Source organism: Triticum urartu, chromosome 2, assembly GCF_003073215.2.
Source record: "Triticum urartu cultivar G1812 chromosome 2, Tu2.1, whole genome shotgun sequence".
Lineage (NCBI taxonomy): Eukaryota > Viridiplantae > Streptophyta > Magnoliopsida > Poales > Poaceae > Triticum > Triticum urartu.
In genome coordinates, this window is record NC_053023.1 from 712,542,275 (window position 1) to 712,566,330 (window position 24,056).

Consider the following 24,056-nt stretch of genomic DNA (forward strand, 5'->3'; position numbering starts at 1 on the left):
CTGGAATTTATTCCTTTTGACAACAAAGATCTTGTTAATGTTTTTTTTTGCAACAAAGACCTTGTTGAAGAAACTTGTTGTAATGGACATCGAGCAGTAAGCAGCGACCACGTCGACCGAAACAAATGCCGGTGCTCCCTAGGGATGGTGGGGTCATGGTGGACGCAACTTCGTGGACGCGGACACTGGTGCTTCCCCGCATTGGCTGATGCAGCTTGAGTTCGGGCGCACAACAACGGCCAACGCTCATGGTGGAGGCGCGCGCCAGCGGCGGCGCCAATGCCGGCGACCTCATCATTGTGTTGTCGGTGGCGATGGTCGGAGCAGCGCGACGAGGTGTGGGCTTGACAAAGAGCTCGGGAGGAGCACATGTGACGACTGCACTCAAAAGAATCCAGATCCAAATCCTGCAACACACCAATTGTTGTGATGGGGAGATTGCAACAACAATTGAGTTGCAAAACTTAAACTAGTAATACATTAGAGCATCTCCATCCGCGCCAAAAGCCTCCCCAGGCGTTTTTTTCGCGCCGGCGCTGAAAAATCGGCCCAGTCGCGCCCTCAGGAGCCCGATTTTCGCCGGCCTGGGCCAAATTTAGCGCCGGTGGACCCAGGCCGAACCCGGCGCGCTGGGGCGAGCGGTTTTGGCGCGAAAGAGCCGCAGGCCCGCCGCGTCAATGACACCGCGCGTCATCTTCCCCGAACGCCTCGGTTTCCCATGGGGAATCAATGGCAAGGCTGCCGTCGGTCAGCCTTACCAGTGATTCCTCACGGGTAGCGCATTCACGGGGCGGCGCGCCGACGCCTCCCCTCCCTCGCACGCGTACACACGGGGCGGCGCCGCTATATAAGCCGGTGGCCTCCCTCGCCTCTGGCTACACCAGCCACACCCGCCCTAGCCCGCCCTCTACCTCTCCCGAGCGCCGCCGCCGAGCCCTGCCTCTCCTGAGCGCCACCGCCGAGCCCTCCCTCTCCCTCCCTCCCTCCCTCTCCCGATGGCCGAGCGGTTCCCTGGCGATGAGGCCACGGCCAACGGCTTCGGCCGCCGATCGCTCCGCGAACAGGAGTCTTGGCTCCTGTTCCAGGCGAACATCCCGACGCCGCCGGACATGCGCGCCGGGCCGACGGGCTGGAAGCTCAGCAACGGGGGAGTGCCCATTCCCTCGTTGCCCGACGCCGTGGCCAAACCCGGGTACTTCGCCGAGGAGGTCGACGTCGTGCGTGCCTCCCTCACCGCCGCTCAACTCTCCCCCCAGTACGCCGCCGACAACCATGCGGCTTGGGCAGCGTCCTTCGAGCGCCGTCAGCAGCAGCGGCTGGCGTCCACCAACGGAGCGGCGGTCGTCGGCGGCATGAAGAACAGCGAGGGGCGCCGCCTGTGGTGGGGCGTCCCCGACCGCACACTCAAGGGCGTGCTGACGCACCTCGAGGGCGGCAACAACCCACCGTTGGCGTACCCCCCGCGAGGGCGGCCTTCACGGCCATGGCTCACCGCCGACGCGACGGGCAATGGTTGCCCAGGAGGTTCGGTGCCTCCTCTTCTTCCTCCTCATCACGCTCTTCTTCACACTCCTCCGGCTCTCCGGCGTTGCTCGGCGTCAAGGCCGAGCCCGCGGCAGAGACGCCGCTCGGACGGCGCACTCGCAGCGCCGGCATCGTCATCCACGAGGGCGGCCGGCGCGCCTCCTCGTCGGCTCCTCCTCCGCGCTTCGTCAAGCCCAAGACGGAGCCGGGGCTCGCTCCGGTGAAGACGGAGCCGGGCCTCCTCCCCGCGGTGAAGACGGAGCACGGCGGCGACGTAAGCTCGATGACGATGCGGTCCTGGAATGGGCGCGCGCGGACTCCCTGAAGATGGCGAGGGAGCGCCAGTGCGCCGCCCTGCAGCGCTTCGCGCAGCGCCGCTGGGGCCGCGACGAAGGAGGCATCATCGTCATCGAGGACAGCGACGACGACGATGCGCCGCCGCCACCAGCCCGCGTTGGCGACGACGGTCAGGGGTCCACCAGGGACGGCCGTGTCAAGGAGGAGAAGCCGGACAACGGCGGCGACGATGGCGGCGACGACGACGACTACTCAGCATTCAGCCAATTTCTTTTTTAGATTAGTTATCTATTTTGCTATGTAATGAAAATCCGCGAACATGAAATACAACTAGGGTCAAATTAAATCTTTTCCATCTACCCAAAATGGCCTTCAGAAAAGTTCATCAATTTTGGAATGGGTGAAAACTTCTCCCAAAAATGATGCACACATTTCTAGGACATTTATGGATTTTGGAGTTAATTCATAAGTATTTGAATTTGTACAATTAAATTCTGTAAATACTTTTAAATGTCCAAATAATCTTGAAAGCATTTGAGGGCTATGGGAAATAATTTCCCAAGTGCCATAAATATTTTGAGCATTTTACAAAGTGGTTTGGCATTTTTGCTAAATCAAAACCAATTGCAGAAAATAGAAAACATAAAGAAATAGAAAGAGAAGGGAGAGAAAGTTACCTGGACCTACCTACTGTGCAGCCCACCTGGCCTGGCCCTGTGCCGGCCCAGCCCACCTCCACCTCCCCTGCCGTCTTCCTCCCTAGGCCAGTAGGCAGAGCGTGTGCTCGCCGCGCGCGCACACGCGCCCGAGCCACCTCCTGCCTGGCTGCCTGCGTCCCCGACGCCCTGGACGCCTCCATGCGTCGCCACGCACCCCCGGACCTCTGCACCTCTCCCCTCTCTCGCTGGACCTTCCCCCTCCTCTGCATCTTCACGCGGCGCCACCGAACGCTGCCGTCGCCGCCGCTTGCTGCTGCCGCGGCCACCGCTTCCCCCTCGACCCCTCGTCGTGCCTGCGAGCCCTGTCTCGACGTCCCCGACCCCCTCGACGGGCCACGAGGCCCCGGACGCGCTGCAATGCCTCCACCGATGCTTTTCCCCTCCTCGGCCACCGGAGATTGACCTCGCCGCCCCGCTCAGCTCCGGCCTTCCCCGAGCTCGCCGTCTGCACCGTTGCAACCGCCGTAAGCCTCTCCCTCGAAGCCCCCTCTCCGTTGTCCCGTTTTCATGCCGTAGCTCCTATTTCACTGACGACCAAAGCCGCCACCGCCATGGACGTTGAGCCACGCGCTCCCGAGCTTCGCTTGCTTGCGCTAGTGGCACAGACGTGCTCCCGGTGACCCCACGACGCCGTCTATGCCCTTGGTTGAGCTCCCCGTGCTCCGCCACGCCGCGCCCATGCAAACCCGTAGCTGCGCCGCCGCCAAAGCTCGTCGCCGGCGAGATTCCGGCCGCCCCGCGACCCCCTGTCTGACCCATTGGATGCGCCCGAGCAAGGGCTTCTCCCCGATGCTTTCTGCACGACAAACCGCGGCCCCTAGCGCTTTCCCGACGCACGTCCGCCGCGGCAAATGGTCGCCGGCGGCTGAACGCCGGCGGGTCGACGTGGCAACGTCGTTAACTGCTAATGACGGGGCTAACTAACCCCCTCTCTCACTGACTACTGGGCCCCACGCCCTTAACTAACACCAGTTTAATTTCTGTTTAGTTTTATTTAATCACAGTGGCCCCACGCGTCGGCGTTGACCTCGCTGACGTGGCCATTGACTGGCCCCACCTGTCTGTGACCTAGGCAACACTTGGTCACTGACTAGTGGACCCCACTGGTCAGATTTGACCCGGACCAGCCCTGTTGACTTGATGGCATCATCTTGACGTCAGGCTGACGCAGTAAATACTTTCTGGAATTTTGAAATAAATGAGAAATGATTTATTATTTTCAGAAAATGCCCAAAACTTCTAAAAATCATATTAAATCAACCGTAGCCCAGAATGAAATAAATTATATATGAAAAATGATCAGAAAAATATGAAGAATCTATTTATGGCATTCTCATGCATGTTTGAACAACTTACAGCCACTGTATATGACAATTTGAATTAATGGTATTTGGAATGCCTCATGTGGAGTTAAAATTTGAATCTAGTGTTCAAACCAACTCCATTTGAATCGTTGCTAGCTGCATTAGCTCAAATCAACAGCATATTGCCATGTCATGAGCATGCATCATATTGTTGCATTGCATTGATTGTGTTTCCTTCTTTATTGCCGGAAGTTGTCCCCTCTCGATAGACGTGGTTTCGACGATGAGTTCGATGACACCGATGAAGAGCTATACTATCTTCAGAAGTGCCAGGCAAGCAAAACCCCCTTGTTCCTTCTGATACAATCCCACTCTCTTGCTCTTGCTCTCTTTTACTGCATTAGGACAACAATGATTCAACTGTTACATGCTGCGATAGTTGAACTCCTTTCCTTTGCATGACCTGTCATTGCCACAGTAAATAGATGAAACTCACTAGCATGAGTAGGAGTTGTTTGAGCCCTAATGTGCCTACTCATTCATGTTTGCTTGTCATGCTGCTATTGCTTAGAGTTGTGTCAGGTCTGATTCATCGGGGATGAATTGGAAAGTTGTGAACATGTCCTGCCGTGTGTGAGCTAAGTGTGTGAACACGATTTGGTAAAGGTAGCGGTGAGAGGCCATGTAGGAGTACATGGTGGGTTGTCTCATTGAAACCGTTCTCAGGAACTGAGTTCTGTGTTTGTGATCCATGAAACAACTACTACCACACATTGGGCCCTGAAATATGACCCCGCTCGACTTACTGACCCTCTCGTCCTCTGTCCAGGAGTTGCAACTAGTTTCTGGTGTTTATAGGGTATGTGTTGGCGGCCGTGCCACTACACCACAACCCTTGATTGGGGGCAATTAACTGCCGGCAGAAATATTATAGCAAAGGCAAATCATCTGCCGGGAATTGTTCTACTGCCGGTAAAAGTACTTAATGGCAAACAAACTGCCGGCAGATGTCCAGCAACTAGGGCACTTACACTGCCGGGAACAATGCTTCACTTCTTAGGATAGAGTATGTGCCGTTACAAATGAAACAGGGCACTGTATCTGCCGGGGATTATCATGGGCCGGACCAAACGAATATTGGCCCATACGAGTGATGGCATGTAAGAGCGTGCGAGAAGCAAAATTTTTGGTCCAAAAGGATAAAATCCCCAAACTCCATCTCAGATCGAAATCGACCGGCCCATCCACCTCCTCCAAGACCTAGCCTCCTCCTTGACCACCCTCCTCCGCCGCCGCCACCACCGCCGCCCACCCTTCGCGGCTGCCGAGCGCCCTCCACCACATCCCTGTGCCAGATCCATCCCAGACCATGCCGCCGACCACCGTCCACCACACCCCAGCGCCAACTCCCTCACCGACCACGACGCCGAGCACCCTCCGCTGCCCTGACCACGATTCGCCACACACCAGCAACCCCAAGCAGCCAAGCCTCCTCCATGCGTTCTCCCCTGGAATCACCCCCACTAGCTCTGCCGCTTCCAGAAGCTCCTCCCTCGAGCAGCGCCGCCGCTTCCAGGAGCCCCTGCCCGACCAACGTTGATGTTCCAGAAGCTCCTTACCCAAGCAGCGCCTCCTTCTCTAGGAGCCTCAGCGCTACCTCGTCGTCCTCTCCCCCAAGCAGATGCCTGTCCTGCGTTCTTTCCCCTGAGTAGGTCTCGGCTACCTCCGCAGCCCAACCAATGAGATTTCTCCGTGTCTTGTGAGTTTGATTAGTCTCATCTCTGTGATTTGTGAGGTTTGGTTTGTGCATAGAACAACTGCTATAGTTTTGAAAATTTCTTGAATTGTTACTTTGTTAGATAGAAACTACTCCAAAATAGAGTTTAAAGAAATGAGATTCAGACATTAGACTCCAAATGAAGTGATGGTTTAATTGAATGATTAGGTAGAAAATACTCATTGGAGCAACAGTACCAGCTGATATGGTCGTGTTCTGAAAGTAGACCATAACCATACGTGTAGGTTTTTCATAATCCAATATGTTACCTGCAGCTGAGGATTTATGTGGAATACAGATTACTCTATACTTTTATGACCAACTCGTTATTGTTACTCACAGCCTTTTCGGTTCAGGCTAGAACAAGAAAGCCAAAGTGTCATGTTTTGCCCCTAAATTTCATTTTGCATAGTCAATAAATTAGAAATGGCTAGTACGGTAATACCTTTAATAACAGGAATGTGAATTTTGTAAGCTAGCTAGGCCATACATGCACTTCCATCTCTGTCATACAAGTTGGGCAAACTTTGTGTTTGGATATGTACTGCACTAATTGATATAGGTAATTATATTCTTGATGCTACACGAGGTTTGTCTCCTTTTATCGCCTGCTAATTGATGATTGGTGATTATAGTAGGGCATGGATGCTGATTTATTTATTTTTTGCTAAGAGTTTGTATCATGTGCCTTTCTGTTCTCATAGTGAAATGACAATGGTGCCAATATGGTATAAGAATTATGATGCTTTAAATGCTGATAGGGCCATTTACGTCCTCTGATTCGTTGCCCGAGCAGATCTACAACATCCTCTACTTCTTAACTGATGGTGACATTTCTTTGCTATTCCTACAATATAGATAAATGATATTCTACTATTAGTTTTCCATTTCCTGAAACGACACCTTTCAGTTCACTATTCTGCTGTGCTAGATTTCATTCCTTGTCGGTATTGTATTTCTTGTTGCTTGTAGCAGATACGACTGGTATGCATTTTGTTATTATTTTTTTCTTTAATAGAAGGCAAGCTGGGGACTGGTCCATTTGCAAAAGCAGCAATGCAACCACAAGCAAGCTGAGGAGGTAATATATATGTTTCTCTTGGCTATTGCTACGTGATACTATTTCTTTGTTGTTTGACTTTGGAAGGAACTAATTGATCCATTTCTGTTCAGATTAATTTCTGGTGTATACTAGTGTAGTATCAGTTATCAATATATCAACTGCTTATAAGATGCATTTTAATTTTTAAGATTTTGCACCCTATTTCTGCCGGATACTTCTTTCATGGCTACTGTACCAAAATATGTGCATAATACTTACATTGATGACACTTTCTAAATGCAACAGTATATACTTATGTTACAAATAAAAAATAATATATATATTTCTTTCGGAAGTACTATATAATTCTTTAATTGCCAAACAGTATACGTCATCTCAGTATCTCATTCAACACCGGCCAGTAAATAACTACTGATTTGAGTCATTACAGAAATCATGTTACAAACCACTAGCTACATAGTACAATGGTACAGATGAAAGGGCACAAATGCTCGCAGCCTTCAGTTTGCCAAGGCATTTCTGTTTTGTTAGCAGCCCAAATATTTAGTAAATACAGTGTGCTTCATTAACATCTCCTCTCCTCTCCTGCTTATGCAAACAGAATGGTCGTTCGGATGGCGAGTGTGTTTGCTTGCGCAATGTTGATTTACATATATTTTGATTATAGAAATCAAGTCATCATACAAAAACCAAAAAAATAAATCCCTTTCTTCTTGAAGATGCCGCCATCTTTCTTCTTCTATTCTGTTCTCTTTTCCTTGCTCCTCTCTTTATGATGCTTCATCTTATACTTTATGTCCTGTTCTCTTTTACTTTGTTCTGCTTGCTCCTTAACAAAAGCATGGAACCAGGAACTGAACAGTTACTTCCCATTAATAGAACCCAAAATATGTCCTTTTTTGCTGCGTTATGTGATTCATGTTAGTAGTGGGATTTGTTGCTTTTGCACAACACGCCACACGTTCAACATTTTGTGCTTGTCTTTGGATAGATATGCCAACTGCCTAGCTGAGAAGCCACTGACTATTACAAGTACATAGTTCTAGTAAGGGACAGTGAATTGTACATGTTCCTGTTTTGTCATATTTGCCCATGGAAGATTTTTGTATGTGCAGTGCAAATAATTCTTGTTTGATCAAATTATGTAATATTGCCTCTTGCTTGCTGTGATGATGAAGTGCTGCACATATGGAAGTTTTATTTAAAATCCAACATGTCCAAATTGTTAATGTGTCAGATTTAAAATCTGAAATAAGAGCTCCATTTTGAATTTTTGATCTGTTGCAGGTGCCTCAAAGATACACAAGTTGATCTACAGGCTGCCCTGAAGATTTGGGAGACCTACGACTAAGTTGGTGGAGTGAAATTGTAATAAGCCTTGTTTGTTGAACTTGGAGATATTGGCACGTTTTACGCTCATTTTGTTTTTTGTTTTGGCACATAAGTCACAAGTTTTACTCTCATTTTGATTGTGTTGCACATCTAGAAACATATGTTCTTTTCCTTTTTGTTGCACGTCCTTGTATATTGTTGTCTCATGAATGTATCAAAGGAAAATACATATTTTGTCTATTATGTTTATCGAATGAAGTTTAAGATTTTGGATGAGGCCTATATGTAATGTTGATTGAAGTTTATAAGTTGTATGATCTATCTTGATTGCTTAATCACGCAGTGGTAATACTAAATTATGTATATGTTGCTCAGAACGTTTGCTAGTGAAACATAACGTTATGGCATATAAACTACCGGGTGACCATATTTGTGCCGGCAGTTGAGCTGTCGGTAATTGTAGTTCCTATGCTAAAACCAGTCTGCCGGGAGAAAACAAACTGCCGGGAAATACATGGGTCGTGGTAGAGATACTGCCGGGAAAAATTTATCTGCCGGGAGAAGTTATCCCCGGCAGCCGTTCTTGTGGCAGTTCTATCTGCCGGGAGAACGGCTCTCCTGGCAGTTTGTCTGCCCTCTTAGTGGCTTTCTCCCGACAGATTATATGCCATTGCATTAGTGTTGTGGTGTAGCGCTGACCCTAGGGGTGGGCTATGTTGCGGTAGATACACCGTGGTCGGGTATGCCGGGCGCCCGTTTGGCATCTCGGGACCCTGTACACATCGTTTGGGGCCGTTGAGGACACCCCGGCCGGATTTCCTTGCGGATGGAACCCAAATAGGCCATAAACCTGGACTAGAGACTTGTGCGGTTAGTCAGTTCGTGGTATACACCCATGTTGGCTTTCGCTTGAAGTCTGCCGAGCACATGTCGTGTGTAGACGCTAAGTGGTGGAAACATGTGTGACGAAGTATACTCCTGCAGGGTATAAAACTATTCGAATAGCCGCGTCCGCGGTAAAGGACTTCTGGGTTGCCTATAACAGTTCATAGACAAGTGAAAGTGGATACTCTAAAATGCGCAAGATAAGCGTGAGTGCTATAGATGGCGTTCTCGTAGGGAGACGGGAGCGGATCCATAGTGGTGTATTGATATGGTGAATATGTGGACTCGTGTGCGCCACCTCAAAAGAGTTACTTGCAGTCGTAGTTTAGGATAGCCACCGAGTCAAAGCTGGCTTGCTGCAGTTAAACTCCATCACCCCCCTTTGTTGATACCGATGCATATGTAGCTAGTTCTGATGTAAGTCTTGCTGAGTACTTTTGTACTCATGTTTGCTTAATTTATGTTTTGCAGAGAGACTTCAGTCTCGCTAGTAGTTTCGCGTGGACTTCGATGTTTAGCTTGATACCTCAGCTACGATCTTGTGCCCTCGGCAGGATCTGGTAGATAGTCAGGCTTCTTAGCCTTTTTCATTTGTAGATGTCTGTACTCAGACATGTTAAGCTTCCGCATGTGCTTTGATTTGTATGCTATGATTGTTGGGTCATGAGACCCATGTTTGTAATATCTCGCTCCTCGGAGCCTAATGAATAAATACTTGAGTCGTAGAGTTATGTTGTGATGCCATGTTGTATTTACACATATCGAGCATATTGTGTGTATGATTGAAATGCTTGGTATGTGTGGGATCCGACAATCTATTTGTTTATCCTTGGCAGCCTCTCTTATGGGGAAATGTAGTCTAGTGCTTCCATGAGCCATAGTAGTCCGCTACAGCCTGGTTCACCGGAGTCCTGCTAGCCCAGCACTACTGCTCAGGACACTTGACTGGCCGGCATGTGTTTCACTTCGTTCCTGTGTCTGTCCCTTCGGGGAAATGTCACGCGGTGACATCCGGAGTCCTGCCTAGCCTGCTACAGCCCGGGTTCCCGGAGTCCTGTTAGCCCAGTGCTACAGCCCGGATTCACACGCTGCTGACCGACATGCTCGATGTGATTCATGTATGCCTGTCCCCATAGGTTGGTGCCGCTTTGGGTTCACGACTAGCCATGTCGGCCCGAGTTTTTTTGTCATATGGATGCTAGCGACACTATCATATACGTGAGCCAAAAGGCACAAATGGTCCCGGGCCATGGTAAGGCGACACCCGTGGGAATACCGTGCGTGAGGCCGCAAAGTGATATGAGGTGTTACCGGCTAGATCAATGTGACTTGGAATCGAGGTCCTAACAAACTTACCGTCTATTCATCAACAGTTGCGGCAGTACGGCGAACACGAGACGTGAAAAAGAATAAATCTACACGTGCTTAGACCACCTAGTATGACTATTAGGACTAGAGCAAGCCAAAAAGCGCGCCACCGTCACCCCCTCCTTATCGGCGACGGGAAAACCTTTGTTTTACACAGTAGAGAAGTCATTGTGCTAAGGCCTCACATGCTGAGGCGTTGAATAGAATGTAGATGATAGTTTACGGAAATAAGTATCGATAATACGTTTGTATCTCCATACTTATATTTCTTCTCTTATAAAACATCGAGTTGGCGATGATGGTACGCATGCCATCTTGCAATATAGACCGTCCGATCTTTATCTGACTGATGGAAATTAAACTAAAAAATACCCGCACCCCTCTCCACATTTGCAGACAAGGCCTTCCCTCATTCATCCTTATCTCCAACAACCTCATTGTTGAGCAATTAAGAAAGGAAGCCTCTGGAACAAACTGGCCTGGTGGCCGCTGCCGGTGTCATCAATCCCCATGCTTCCGCTCAGTCCGACCACCAATCACCACCAAGCCCCACTCCTCTTCACCTTATCTCCTATTTCTCGAGATATCATTAGTTTTTACACATGGGATTACTCCCGCATGGGTGAATCACAACGAGTGTTTTTATAAAAAATGCATCTTGATGTTCCGTGCAATGCACGGATCTTGCTAGTACTCCTACAGAAGACTAAGTTGGTGATGATGGTGTGTCTACTATCCGTCGTTTGTGACCATTAGATCTACATCTAACGACTGTGAGGTAAGTTGTTGCCTTTTCTCACAAACATCCCACTTGTCTACCAATTTGTAGAAAAACCCATAATTAGTATCTTAAAACCAACCACATCCCTCCCTGACCTCACCAAAACAGCCCAAGGAATATATTCTAATTGAAACATAATATATCTCTAGTGATATATGTATATCAAAATTAGAGTGTTTTGTATCAAGTTTGTGAATAAGCCTTATTCTAATTATGATTCGTTGCAACGCACATGAACATTGCTAGTATTTCCAACCATGCAAATTTTTTCCCTAGTATTCCATAGTTTTGAGTTTTCCATCAAGATATTAGTCACTCATGGTTGATATTTACTTTCAATCATGTACACATATGCACTATGTAACTAGCCTTGCTTATTGGGTTCCAAAGCTTAACTTTCACTCCTACTTACAATAAGTAGAGTATTTCACAAAAAGCTACCACTTTCAACCAGCCCTAGGAAGAATCTATTGTACAAAAAATAGCAAAAACATACCAAAAATTTCTTAATCCACGCAAAAACTACTACCTACCGATTAGGTTAGTTTAAACCCATTTATGATAGGGTTGGCCCACACGTCCCTGCTGATGAGGCAGCTCAAACCAACACATTTTGTTTGACCGTTGACACGAGGGACCCACATCTGACCTTCTGTCCTGTTATTCCCCCTCAAATCATTATTTTTCCTGAACATTACTTCAAACCGTACTGATGTGTGTTCGTTGGTGGCGCCGGTGATGAGCGAGTTGGCCGCCGCTCCGCCGGACGGGCTGGACGCCGTGCTGGCCTCTGCACGGGTTGGCAGGCTGGCCCGAGCGTGACTCACGAGCGAGCAAGCCGCCGCGCTGGCCTTCGCTTAAGCCAGATGGATGGCCTTAGCGCGGCGCGCACGAACAAGCCGCTGCGCCGCCGTGCCAATCTAGCTAACAAACCTTACAAACAAGCAGATGGACGGAGCTATCTTGGCTAGCTAGCAGCCGCGAGCATCGGACGGAGCTGGCATCCGGGCTGCCGCAAACGGGCTCCGCACCGCCGGCGGTTTTGACCTCGCCTTCTGCCGGCGGCGGTAGTTGCGTCCCATGGCCGAGGATGACTAGGTGGATGGGCCGGAGGTAGGAGGTCACTCGGGGATTTTTGTGCAGACTGACATGTAGGTCCCACAAGTCATAACGCCTGGTCGAATAGAAGGCGTTGACTTAATGGGCGACATGGGCCCTGTTTGGATACTCTAAGTCAGATGTTAGATTCTAACCCTGAACTAACTCTAATCAAAGTGGTGTTTGGATGGCAGGGTTAGATTGACAACAAATGTATCCAAACAGGGCCATGGGTTGAAACGTGCCTATAACGGCACTTTGTAGAGTAGTCGTTTCTTGGTAGGGCTGGTTGGTAAGAGCATGTACAATGGTTGAGAAGGTAGTCTTATCTTAAGTCTGCCACATATGCATGTGGTAGTAGTTTCTTGGCATTATTAGTGCTTTCTTGCATTATTAGGGGTTTCTTGTAAGGCTACTCATAGTGGGGAGTATCATATGCTAGTAACATGCGTATGATACTAGTGTATGATACTACCTCCATAGTGCATAGTATCATAAACTAGTATCATAGATGATCATATTTATTGCCATGCATGACACAAAATAGCACATCATTTAACATGATACGGTATCTATCTATGTTACTATAACACTCTCTCTCTTCTTTATTTATGTGCCACATAAACATGTTTGCTAGTCCCAAGTGCACGTTACCACTTATGTTACCCCCACTATGGCCAGCCTAAGGAACAATGTACTACTAGCGACAAAAGGCGATTCTAGGTTGCGTTGTACTCCAACGAGTACTACTACTGGTCGCGGGAGTGTATACCTCGTTTTGTGGGTTCGATCCCGGCCGAACGCAGGGCGGTCTTTTTTTTTAAATAGTAACTTTGCTGCGAGCCAATATTTTACACGGGTAGTTTGAGTTTTGAAGTCAAATGGACGTGTGGCACCACAATCTGGGTGCACTGGATAGCCTAGCCACGTGAACGGGTTTTCCTTCCCAGCATCCCGTGGCTTGCGTGCTCGCCCTAGCCGCACCTCGCTTGTAGCTTCCTCATCAGCTAGTAGCATATTTAATCTAGCGCCTCCCAATTAAGCCTGAGGAGCCGGAAAAGCCTGGCGGGGCATTGGGAACTATGCAATATGGCTCTGTACGTAAAGTGCTCTACTACTACTCTGTAGCTTGTGGCGTTGCACGCATGGACTTCACTCCATTATTGGCTCTACTATAAAAGAAATTCCTCTTGACGTGTTTTTTTAAACGGAGGCAAAAGCTTTGCTTCATCTCATTCATAAAGAAGGAACTACTAACAAAGTTCGACGAGATCCATTACGCCTCCACAAATGGAAGCAGAAAGCCTAGTCTCGCTGTATCAAATAACTCAAATGTTCTGCCCCCGTAGTAACCGTCGCTGATAAACAGGCTGCTAGTGTGTGCATGAGAGGAGCGGCTGAGTAGGCTAGCTACGTGAGAGGAGCGGCTAAATAGAGCACCGAGAGTACCCACTAGGCCACTACGCAGGTGTACTTTCCCTACATTGATAGTACGTCGATGGTTCTAGAGAACAATAGTACCCTCCACTTCCAACTGTAGCTCCTTGGCCCTGAGATTGAAGAGTTCAAAACTGGTGCACTATACTAGAAGTACAGTACATAGCACTAGTAGTATCCTCGCACTACTAGTTGAGAAAGTAGTACTAGTACTGCTACAGTACGAGTACGTACTCCTCCGTCGCGTAATGTAAGACATTTTTTGACACTAGTTGGCGTGTACAAAAAATAGCAAAAACATACCCAAAATTTCTTAATCCACGCCAAAAACTACTAGCTTACTACGCTCTACAGTTGGAAGGGACGAGGCCCTGTGGTTACTATGCTCTTATCTCCTCCTCGCCAATTCCCCTCCTCCCGAAGAGAAGGCAGTTCATCGCTGCTCCCATGGATTCGCCAGGCGGTTCTCCTCCTTGTCGGGGCTGGGAGACCTTGGACGACGCTCCTCTGGGAGAAATCGCACGCCGCTCCGACGTCCTCACCGCCGCAAGACTCGGTGCTTCCTGCACCAACTATTTCAAGACGGTGCTTAAAATGGCTTGGGAAAAGGCCATGCTTGTTGGTCTTCCATGCGTCCTCGAGGAGAAGGTTCTTCTATGGGACAATCCTTCGAGCAGTCCACCGCTCCCTAGCCATGGTTGCGCGTTGACTCCACTAGAGTTGCCGACGTTGAGAGGTAGTCAGATTTTGTCCGATGAGCAGGCCAGTAATGGATTTTGATCATGTAGTACTTAGTTATTCCATTTCCATCCCGTAATTTCTCCACTGCCCACCGTCTTATATATAGGCCTGAATCGGTGCCAACGAAGATTGGCTTGCATACCTCCGACCGGATACCACCATCATTTTGCACAACATCCACAGCAGTGCGGCCGTTCCCGTAGACCCCTTCTCCACCATTGGGATCGGCCTTCCGGACTGGCTGGGCTTGAATATGTATGATGATGCCTACATGAGATTGAAGAAGATAGCAATTGCAGACCCGCCGACAAAGCGACGCGGCTACAACGATTACTATCTCATCGCGGTGTTCGACATAAGGATTGCCATCAATGCAAGAGGCAGTAACGATAGAGGCTGGCGCATGTTGGCGGCGGCAGATTTGTACCCTTACATGTTTGAAGACACCGTGCGCCATCTAGGCCGCATCTTCGCGGTGACAAGACAGGGGACTTGTTTCATCTGGTTGCCATCCTACGGTACGGGAGATTACAAACGGAATGCACAAACCATCATTTGCATCCCTAACCGTACTCCATTATTTTGCAGGGACCAGTCATCCCACGATCAAAATAAGATCGCCGATCCTAGATGTGCATTTGCATCCGCGATTCGGTCTAACCTGGAACCTTGTAGCTGACTTTGGCATATTGGGATCAACTATCTTAGCAGTCGTTACCCATGGTACCACTGATGTGCAACATGGTCACACAATCTACCACGATCGGACCATCATCATCTACCCAGGTATTCCATTTTTTAACCCTCTCACCTTCTCTTTCACTGTTGTACCAGTACTCTACTTACGTACTAGTAGGAGTACTTTTTACCTTGGAGGACGCGTATAGCTAGCTAGGCCCTTGAAGACTTGAACCCACAAGCTGCCACCATTTTTGTTTTTCCATGTCTTACTATCTCATCCATGTAGCCAACAGTGGCTATATATAATAAGCCGGTTATTTTACTTCCTCTATACCAGAGTAGTACTATTTTCTACACAGTATTACTGACTGCCATATTTGAGCACAACATTATTATGCATGGACCTTGACTATGTACGTCACCACGTGTCCAGATCTGAGATGCCGCGTGTACTGGATGAGCGGCGCCGAGTTCGATCCCCGTGATGCTACGTGGGTGCCGAGGAATACTCTTGGAGAGTACTCGCTTTTCATTGGGGATAGCTACCCCATTGTGAAGCGGATGCCACCTTTCGTGCACGACACGGAAGGCCTGCCGTTCATGAAGCATGGTTGTGTCTTCAGTGCGCACCGCCGGATGAACGACATGTCGGGGCATGCTATCCCTGATTTATGCCGCTTTAGCTTGGATGAGTCTCCATCGTGTGGAACCGGACTAGAAAGCTGTGATAATGATTCCCATTGCCCACCGCTATGGATCGTGCCATCCATGAAGAACACCTGGGACTGGAACCTGGAGGAGGACATGTAGCCCATCTATAACGTACAAGTGGAGTACGGTAAATTGTGAACGATAGTGCTGTGAATATATCTAGACTAGTCGTGCACAAATTTATCACATGAATTGGAGATGAACTTGTGTGGCATACTGGCATTTGTCCTTTAGAATTTATTACTAGTAAATGTGTTATGTGTACGCGCAACTTGTGTGGTTGTTGCACGGGCTCCAACACACTCTTTGAGAAAAAAAGGTGGCATAGCTTTGGATATACGTGACGTGGCGGCATCATACAGTAGCATCGTTCGCTATAGTTGTTGTACGCTCCTACTAGGACGACAACTCCTATAAAACCTTGCACTTGACTCTTTGCCTCTTCGTGAGGTTCAACAGTTCGTACTCGTGTGAACCTTGCACTTGGCTCTTCGCCTCTTCAGAAGGTCCAACAATGATGATACTACAGTACACATTATGCTTCTGGCAATTTGACACCGATTGAACTGCTGCACGTCCACCGCGAGGGCGAGGGAGAGGGAGAGGGCGCTGTAGTCAAAATGCTCTCCTCGTCATGCGAACCACCATGCGCGTGGGCGAGGGAGAGGCGTAGTAAGCTAGCTTCTCCTCGTTTGGCGAGTTGACGGGATACATCAAAGCAGTACTAGTACTAGTCCATACTGCGTCCTTTCCGGTTAATATCGCTTAATTTGAAACAAGAAAAATACACTGGCGGTCAACGTATGTAACAATACGCTCTTTACGGTCACTATATATAGTTTTGCGGTGATTATACGATCACTAGATCATCGTAGAGCACCGTATTGCACCCTACTGACCGACCACATAGTCGACATGGCACTTTGTTGACTGGTTAAATTGTCACCTGGTTTCTGGGTCCCACCTGTCAGTTGGCAGAGCAAAGAAATCAGCTAAAAAACAAAGAGTGTAGTACATCTACACTTCCAATGCATTTAGCCTTTAATCTAAATCGATATTGATTGACTAATGCACCAACTTGTGCTCTAGGTATAGGATACATGTCTATCCTTAATTATAGCATGCAACGATCTTCATTTAATCTTCTTCTCTCAATGGTCGCATGCACACATAAGTCTGCTACTTTTGGGCATTAATTATGCCCTGGTTAATGTGTAAATCTCTATATGTACGGTCTTTCACGGATGTAGGGAGTAGGTTGAGCACTTGAGCGTGAGCATGTGTGTTGCGTCGTGTGCTGTGTGCCGCATGGGTGCGTAAGTGTTGCGTGCGTCCATGTGTACGTGTGAGTGTTGCATGTTGCATGCATGCATGCATGCATGGGGCTTACTCCCTCCCATTGACATGTTCATATTTCAAGCTTCCTCTGTTCCCTCCATATGGCGATACTCCCTCTGTTCCCAAATACGGAGTAAAATCCTCCCTCTGTTCCCAAGTACAGAGTATTTGTCTTTCTAGAGATTTCAACAAGTGACTACGTACGGAGCAAAATGAGTGAAGTGAGCGTAGAGGCAGAGGGATAATGTAGAAAGGAAGTCTTCGCGATCCATTATTTCCCATCTCGGTCAGAGAGAACTATTCAACTAGTCTTCATAGTGAAGTGACAACACACGCTGCAGCAGATGGGACACTTAATTAATAAGATGAACCAGCGTGTTGGTGTTACTAAATCAGCCTTACCCAGTACTGCCATCATGTTTGCCAGTAGAGCACGCTTCTGTCCTCCATTAACTGACATATGGGCCCTCTTGTGGTAGACCCACATGTCATCGGTGTAACTATTTACACTCCGAAGGACGGTATATCCTGGTAGTAGTAGTAGAATTGAGGTTTAATGCACTTTCTTCCCCGTCTTCCACTCTTCTTCCTCCTCTCTTCTTCTTCCTCCTCTCTTCCCCATCGCCGGCCGCACACCATTTCCCCCCGTTCAATGCTCGCCCGCCCACGTTATCTTCCTTGGTAGCTCGCGCGTACCATATCCCCCCGCTCACTTCTCGGCCACGCGAGGAGAAGCTTCTTCGCTCGCCCGCCCGAATCCACTTCCCCGCTGGCTCGCAGGCACCGAAAACCCCAATGGCAGAACCAACTGACACGCAGAGCCGCGATTGGAATTCCCTCCCCGATGTTCTCTTGGAGCAGATCTGTAATCGTATGGACCTACTCAGCACCGTCCGTCTGGCCGCATGCTCGGTGTCTTTATACCATCTACTCGTCTGCAACCGGCCGGCTCTTTTCAAGACACCCTGCTTGCTGATGCCCAATCCTCGCAGGTGGCACATACACCGACTTGACGATCCTACGGAGGTTGCCGTGGTGCCCCTCGACATGCTACCACTACCCGTCCACCTTTCCTTCATGCGCGGCCACTACCGGGCGGGCATGAAGGCCAACTGGATCGTCCTCATCCACCAATCTGGTAGTCTGTGGTGTCTCGTGGATATCTACACCCAGCGAGAGATCACCCTTCCATCTTTGGATACCGCCGCCATCGAGCCTCGCGGCCCGCTGGACACTCCTGCCTACTACGCACGAGGCGCGTCGAGCTTTTGTCTCGACCTCTGTTTGCTGAAGGTTGTAATCTGCGAAGTGCCCACACCATCAGAAGACTACATGGATTAGAAGCTCATTGCCATGTTCAACATGGGATTAGTCTATCTGGAATCCGGTTGCCATACATGGTTATGGCTCATCGTCGATCCTCTTTACCCAACACTTCTGTCTGATGCTATAGTGCACGATGGCATCGTTTATGCGGCCGACGCACAGATTGGCTGCCTATACTGGTGGAATCTATCGTCGTGTAATTTTTCTATCTCATCTCATCTTTACCTTAAGAATATGACTGCCTGTTCATTGTTACAAATTTAGAATATATAGTATGTCTATAACCACATCATTGCTATATGTTCCTCTCATTTCCTAGATTTTTATGACCAGACATGTTATTGTTAGAGTTGATATGAGAACAATTGGTATCTAATGATTGTTAGAATAAATATTATGAGTATAACCTCATGATTGCTATATGTTACTCTCATTTCCAGGATTTTTATAACAACACATGTTATTGCTTAGAGTTGATATGATAAATGTAGTAAGTGCTATGGTAGAATATGAGTAGGCCCTATCATATCTGTTTTCCTCTCATTGTTACATGATGTTTGAACCATGATATATTGCTAGAATATGAAAGCCATTAATCCTCCTTTTCTAAAAAATAAAATAAAAAAATAAAATAAAAAAGAATATGAAAGCCGTTGGCTTATTTTTTTAACTTGGGGTATGATTATGACCACGGCATTGCAATTCTCTGTCTATGATATGTGTCACTGTTATAATAATCTTAATTCCACACATACTCTAAACATGATTGTTTATTTTTGTCCTTTTGGTCTCCAATTTGAATTGTTGGAGCAGAGGCAAATGCGCTGGCCTTCATGATTCCAGGACCTGGAATCATACCAGCCGATGGGTGGTGGTTTATCGCTCATTCAGCTGATGGTGGTTATTTTATGCTCATTTGCACATACCAAATTGACCAAACCATTTCATCAAACCACATGCAGTACAATGCCTAGGGCGTTCATGACATTGATGGCTATGGCTGCTTCGTGTTCCAGAAAGATCTTAGCTCCGTTGGGCCAGGCGTATTCAACTGGAGGCGGGTTTACAGCCTCGGCAACCACTCCATGTTCCTCGGGCTCAATTATCCGATCATCCAACCAATCATCGATCATATCACCGGCGATGATTACCGTGCTATGCAACTTCCATTCGCCAGGGGGGACTGTGTTTACACATCATACCATGGGTTCCATGAATCACCATATCCAGAGATTCGTCGACACACTTTGTTGCCAGATAATCTTCAGTGTGTGAAAGGCATCAAGCTTCCATGCGATGGATGGCTTTTGCGAACCCGACATGCGGCGATGTGGTTCATGCCAACAGCAGATATGCACAACTTGATTCGTACTGATATGTAGACTGAGCCATTTATTCTGCTGCTGTAGCACGACCCTCTTTTGTTGGATATTATGTACTGTTGTTAGTTTGAAGCACTCCTCTGGTTTGAAGGATAGATACCTTTCTGGGATCAAGTGCATCCTAACTCACCTGCGCAGGATGTACTGATAATGATGATGGAGATGTTGTGCAGTATATATATATATATATATCACTTACGCTTCAAGTGCGTACTTGTTAGTTAAACCTATGGTTAAAATGTGACACTAAATACGACTAGTAAGTAGTACAGTAGCAGTACTAGTATACGTCGGTCAAATTATTCATCATGTTCACACATTGAATTGACGTGACAACACACTGCGCGTGAGGTGACACAAGAATCCCGGCGGCGTGTTCGGGTATTCTGGACTTCAGATTTGGAGTACCACTTATCTGTCGAAATCTTTCATCATTCACTTAAAACAGTCGATTGATCATACATTGAGTACCATATAACTGGAATTAACCCATGCAAGTCGAAGAAGGATTGGCCGGTGCTGCCGGCTGGCGTCAAGTTCGATCCCATGGATCAGGAGCTGATCGAGCACCTTGAGGCCTAAGCAAGCATTTCTTCCAACGCAATTCCAGGGCGTTCAAAAGGGGCACGTGGACGCGTCGCAAGATACAGTCGGAGTGTGGCAAGCACGCGATGTGGCACAACACCGACAATACCTTGCCGGTGATGGTCAATGGTCGGCAGACGGGCAGCAAAAAGGTTCTGGTACTGCACACCAACAAGAACTTCGACCAGCAGAGGACCAACTGGGTGATGCACCAGTACCACCTCGATGACCTGGATCAAGAGAAGGAGTGGGAGCTGGTCCTCTACAAGATTTTCTACCAGACAAACACTAGGGCCAGGACTAAACATATTATAAGTTAGTTTGGTATTGGTACTTGTACTACCTTGTTGTCCGCAAGTTGATATTGTTGTGAACGATCTTTTGGTATGAACTTGGAATTTGCTTCCAACCATCATGCCGAGGGTTGACGTGGATATAAAGCAGAATCATTTGTTTCGAAACGAATTTTCAAGCACCTGATTTTTATTTGATGGGTAGCATAAGCACCTCCCGTTCGAATTCCTAGTTCTCCAAATTTTTAGAAACATGTGCATGCTCTTATTATCACGATGAAAAAACAATATCCCTGCTGCATCCCAGTTATTAGTCTATAGTTGCAGAATTCACTCATTTATTGAGCACGCATATTGTTTTTTCAGGTCGAGCAAGTTTCAACTGGGCTGTAGACTGCCCAACCTTGGTTTTGTTTTTAATAGGCCCAGCCCATGACGACAACGGGGCACAAAGATCTAGCAGGTATCTACTGGCCTCTTACAACATTCATAGGCACTTTTTTTTACTGAATCAAACACACAGCCCAGTTCTATTTTCCTCTTGAAACGCATGTCCTACGTCTGTTTTCTAATCTCTACCTATAGTTTTACTAGTTCATATACACGTATCATTATATTGAAAATACATAAAATTCACTTTTCATATTTACATCCTTATTTTTGTTGTTGTTTTCCCTCCCAGCGCTGATTTTTTTACCACTGGTTTTCCCTTAAACCAACTCAATTGTCCCACATCTTATTTGCTTACAAAAAAACGATTTTTTGGCAAATCAATAAGTTCTTAAAAATGTTTATCATTTCGGGATTACAAAAGTTTGGACTCCACCGAAATATGCAAAATAAGGTTGAACTTTTTGACCGTGGTCCTGGGCAGAAAATGGGCTGTAATAAATTACTTAAGAATTAGCAAATGGGCTGCAAATTATTAAAAATACCAAATGGGCTCTATGTTGTCTGCCACAGATTTGGAGGCTGACTTGTGGGCCTACTAAGTTCATGCATACACAAGGTTTATCAAAAAATAAACTTAGTCAACAATCGACGCTACCAGCGTCAGACCGTTAGATGTCAATCTAACGGCAATCGTGCTTCTTCAGTCTCTGATCTTCCTGCCCCAGCCGCCCAGACCAGCGCCGTCGGAACCGCCTGCTCCCGCCTCCTGTGGCCGGCTGTGCTACCGGGCAGGCCTCACGGCTCCATCATATACTCGCATCCCTGGCCTGTCTATCGCTCTACTCACCCACACCTCCTGTTATTTTCCGGCAACGGCAGCAGAACCAGTCAACCCTCGTACTCTCCACCACGTGGGCAGCCACTGCCGTGTCTTCCCCGGCCCCGTGTCGTTTCTTTCGTAGGCCTCACCATCGTCCACCGCCCTGGTGCTCTCGGCGCGACGTGGTCAACGTGGTCAACGAACGACATCCATCGGAAGTGGACTATAGGTGGAGAGGCTGACAGCTGGGTCCACGGCCGCACACAAGGAAATGCCTCCTTATTACGCGCAAAATAATGATTCCTCCACCTGACATCTGGGACCCACCGGAAGGGCCTCTGTATTTCACAAAAAAAACGTTTCCTCCGCCGACAGGTCGGACCCACCAACTATATCTTCGCACGCAAGGAAGTGCCTCCTTATTGCGCACAAAAAAATGAATACCCGCTGCCAGCTGGGACCCACCACAGTGGGAGGATGACTTGTGGGCCTAGAAAGTTGACGGGGACGGAGAGCTTTGTCAAGTTAGTCAATATGAAAGATTCTAGCTCTAGTGACCGTACGATGTCCATCCAATGTCCTTAGTGCTTCTTCAACCTCTGGTCTTCTTGCTCCAGCCTCCCAAAGCAGCACCGATCATGCCGCCTGCTCCTGCCTCCTGTGGCCGGCTGTGTTGCCGCGGAGGCCTCCCGCCCCCATACTACTCCCACCGCTGGCCAGGCCATCCCTCCACTCACCCACCCCCCTGTTATTCTGCGGTGACGGCAGCCTCACACCGCAGCTAAACCAGTGAACCCTCGTACTCCTCTCCGCGTGGGCATCCACTGCCGCGTCTTCCCCGGCTCCGCGTCGTCCCCTTCCTAGGCCTCGCCGTCGTCCACCGCCTTGGTGCTCTCGGTGCGGCGTGGTCAATGTGGTCAACGACCGACTTCCATCGGAAGAGTACTGTACGTGGAGAGGCTGACAGCTGGGTCCACGGCCACATCCTAGTTTTTTTTGTGATTTGTCAAGTAAGTCGCTTTGTCAGGCCTGTTGGGCTGCAAATCTTTCAAGACGAGGAGAGCTTCATTCGGCTGGCCAAGAAAATGGCCTATCAGTAATGAGAAATGGGATGTACATTTTCAAAACGCATCAAACCGGCAATTAGTTTCAAATTTCTTTTTTTTCATTTCGAGATTTTAAATTGCATTGATTTTTATGCGTGGACAATTTGTTGGATTTTATATTGATATAAATTTATTATTAAAATTAGTTTGAATGTGACTCAAAATTTCAGGATTAAAAACAGTTCGGACCGCACCGAAATATGCAAAATTTCGTATAATTATTTAACCGTGGCCACAATATGGGCTCTAATGCTAACAAAAAGAATATGAGCTCCAAAAAAAACCTTAAGAATTAGCAAATGGGCTATAAGTTATTAGAAATAATGGCAGATGGGCTGTATGATGTTTTCCACAGATTTGAGGCTTTCCTAAAAAAGGTTGAGGCACAAGCAGTGACTGTTGGATGTCCATCCAATAGCCGTTGTGCTTCTTCAATCTCTGCTCTTCCCGCTCCAGCCACTTAAACAAGCGCCGGCGGGATTGCCTGCTCCCTCCTCCCCACGGCTGGTTGTGCTACCGCGCAGGCCTCACTGCCCCACCGTACTCCCATCACTGGCCTAGCCATCCCTCTACTCACCCACACCTGCTGTTATTCTCCGGCGACGGCAGATGAACCAGTAAACCGTCGTACAGTCGTACTCCCCTCCGTGTGGGAAAAAACTGCCGAGTCTTCCCTGCCTTCGTGTCGTTCCCTTCCTAGGCCTCGCTGTCGTCCACCGCCCTGGTGCTCTCGGCGCGGCCTGGTCAACGGGGTCAATGACCGACATGCATCTGAAGTGGACTGTACGTGGAGAGGCTGACAACTGGGTCCACAGTCGCACACAAGGAAATGCCTCCTTATTACGCGCAAAAAAATGATTCCTCCACTTGACATCTGGGACCCACCGAAAGGGTCTCTATATTTCGTGAATAAAACGTTACTGCCGCTGATAGCTTGGACCCACCAGCTATATCTTCGCATGCAAGGAAGTGCCTCCTTATTACGCACAAAAAAATGAATACTCCCCCTGCTAGCTAGGACCCAGTATAGTGGCAGGCTGACTTGTGGGCCTACTAAGTTGACAGGGACGGAGGGCTTTGTCAACTTAGTCAATA

General features: G+C 48.1%; 1 protein-coding gene across 3 annotated transcripts; it reads left to right on the plus strand.

The window, feature by feature from the left end:
• Positions 1 to 5,123: 5,123 nt before the first annotated feature.
• Positions 5,124 to 8,291, plus strand: LOC125534281. 3 transcript variants are annotated; one of them, XR_007294440.1, is made up of 3 exons: positions 5,124 to 5,556; positions 6,640 to 6,702; positions 7,972 to 8,129. XR_007294440.1 is itself a non-coding variant. In XM_048697542.1 (3 exons), exons 1-3 carry the CDS (start codon positions 5,341 to 5,343, stop codon positions 8,033 to 8,035), a joined length of 339 nt encoding a protein of 112 aa, XP_048553499.1. In that variant the 5' UTR covers positions 5,124 to 5,340; the 3' UTR covers positions 8,036 to 8,291. The 3 variants fall into 3 exon arrangements, 1 of the variants encoding a protein (XP_048553499.1); XM_048697542.1 differs by having other exon boundaries at positions 5,124 to 5,552; positions 7,972 to 8,291; XR_007294439.1 differs by lacking the exon at positions 5,124 to 5,556 and adding an exon at positions 5,978 to 6,448 and having other exon boundaries at positions 7,972 to 8,291.
• The last annotated feature ends 15,765 nt before the right edge of the window (positions 8,292 to 24,056 follow it).

Coding starts and splice junctions, on each gene's coding strand:
- LOC125534281 (XM_048697542.1), top strand. CDS start 5,341: ATGCGTTCTCCCCTGGAATCACCCCCACTAGCTCTGCCGCTTCCAGAA. Junction 5,553..6,639: donor TCCTGCGTTCTTTCCCCTGA/GTAGGTCTCGGC, acceptor TTTCTTTAATAG/AAGGCAAGCTGGGGACTGGT. Junction 6,703..7,971: donor ACCACAAGCAAGCTGAGGAG/GTAATATATATG, acceptor GATCTGTTGCAG/GTGCCTCAAAGATACACAAG.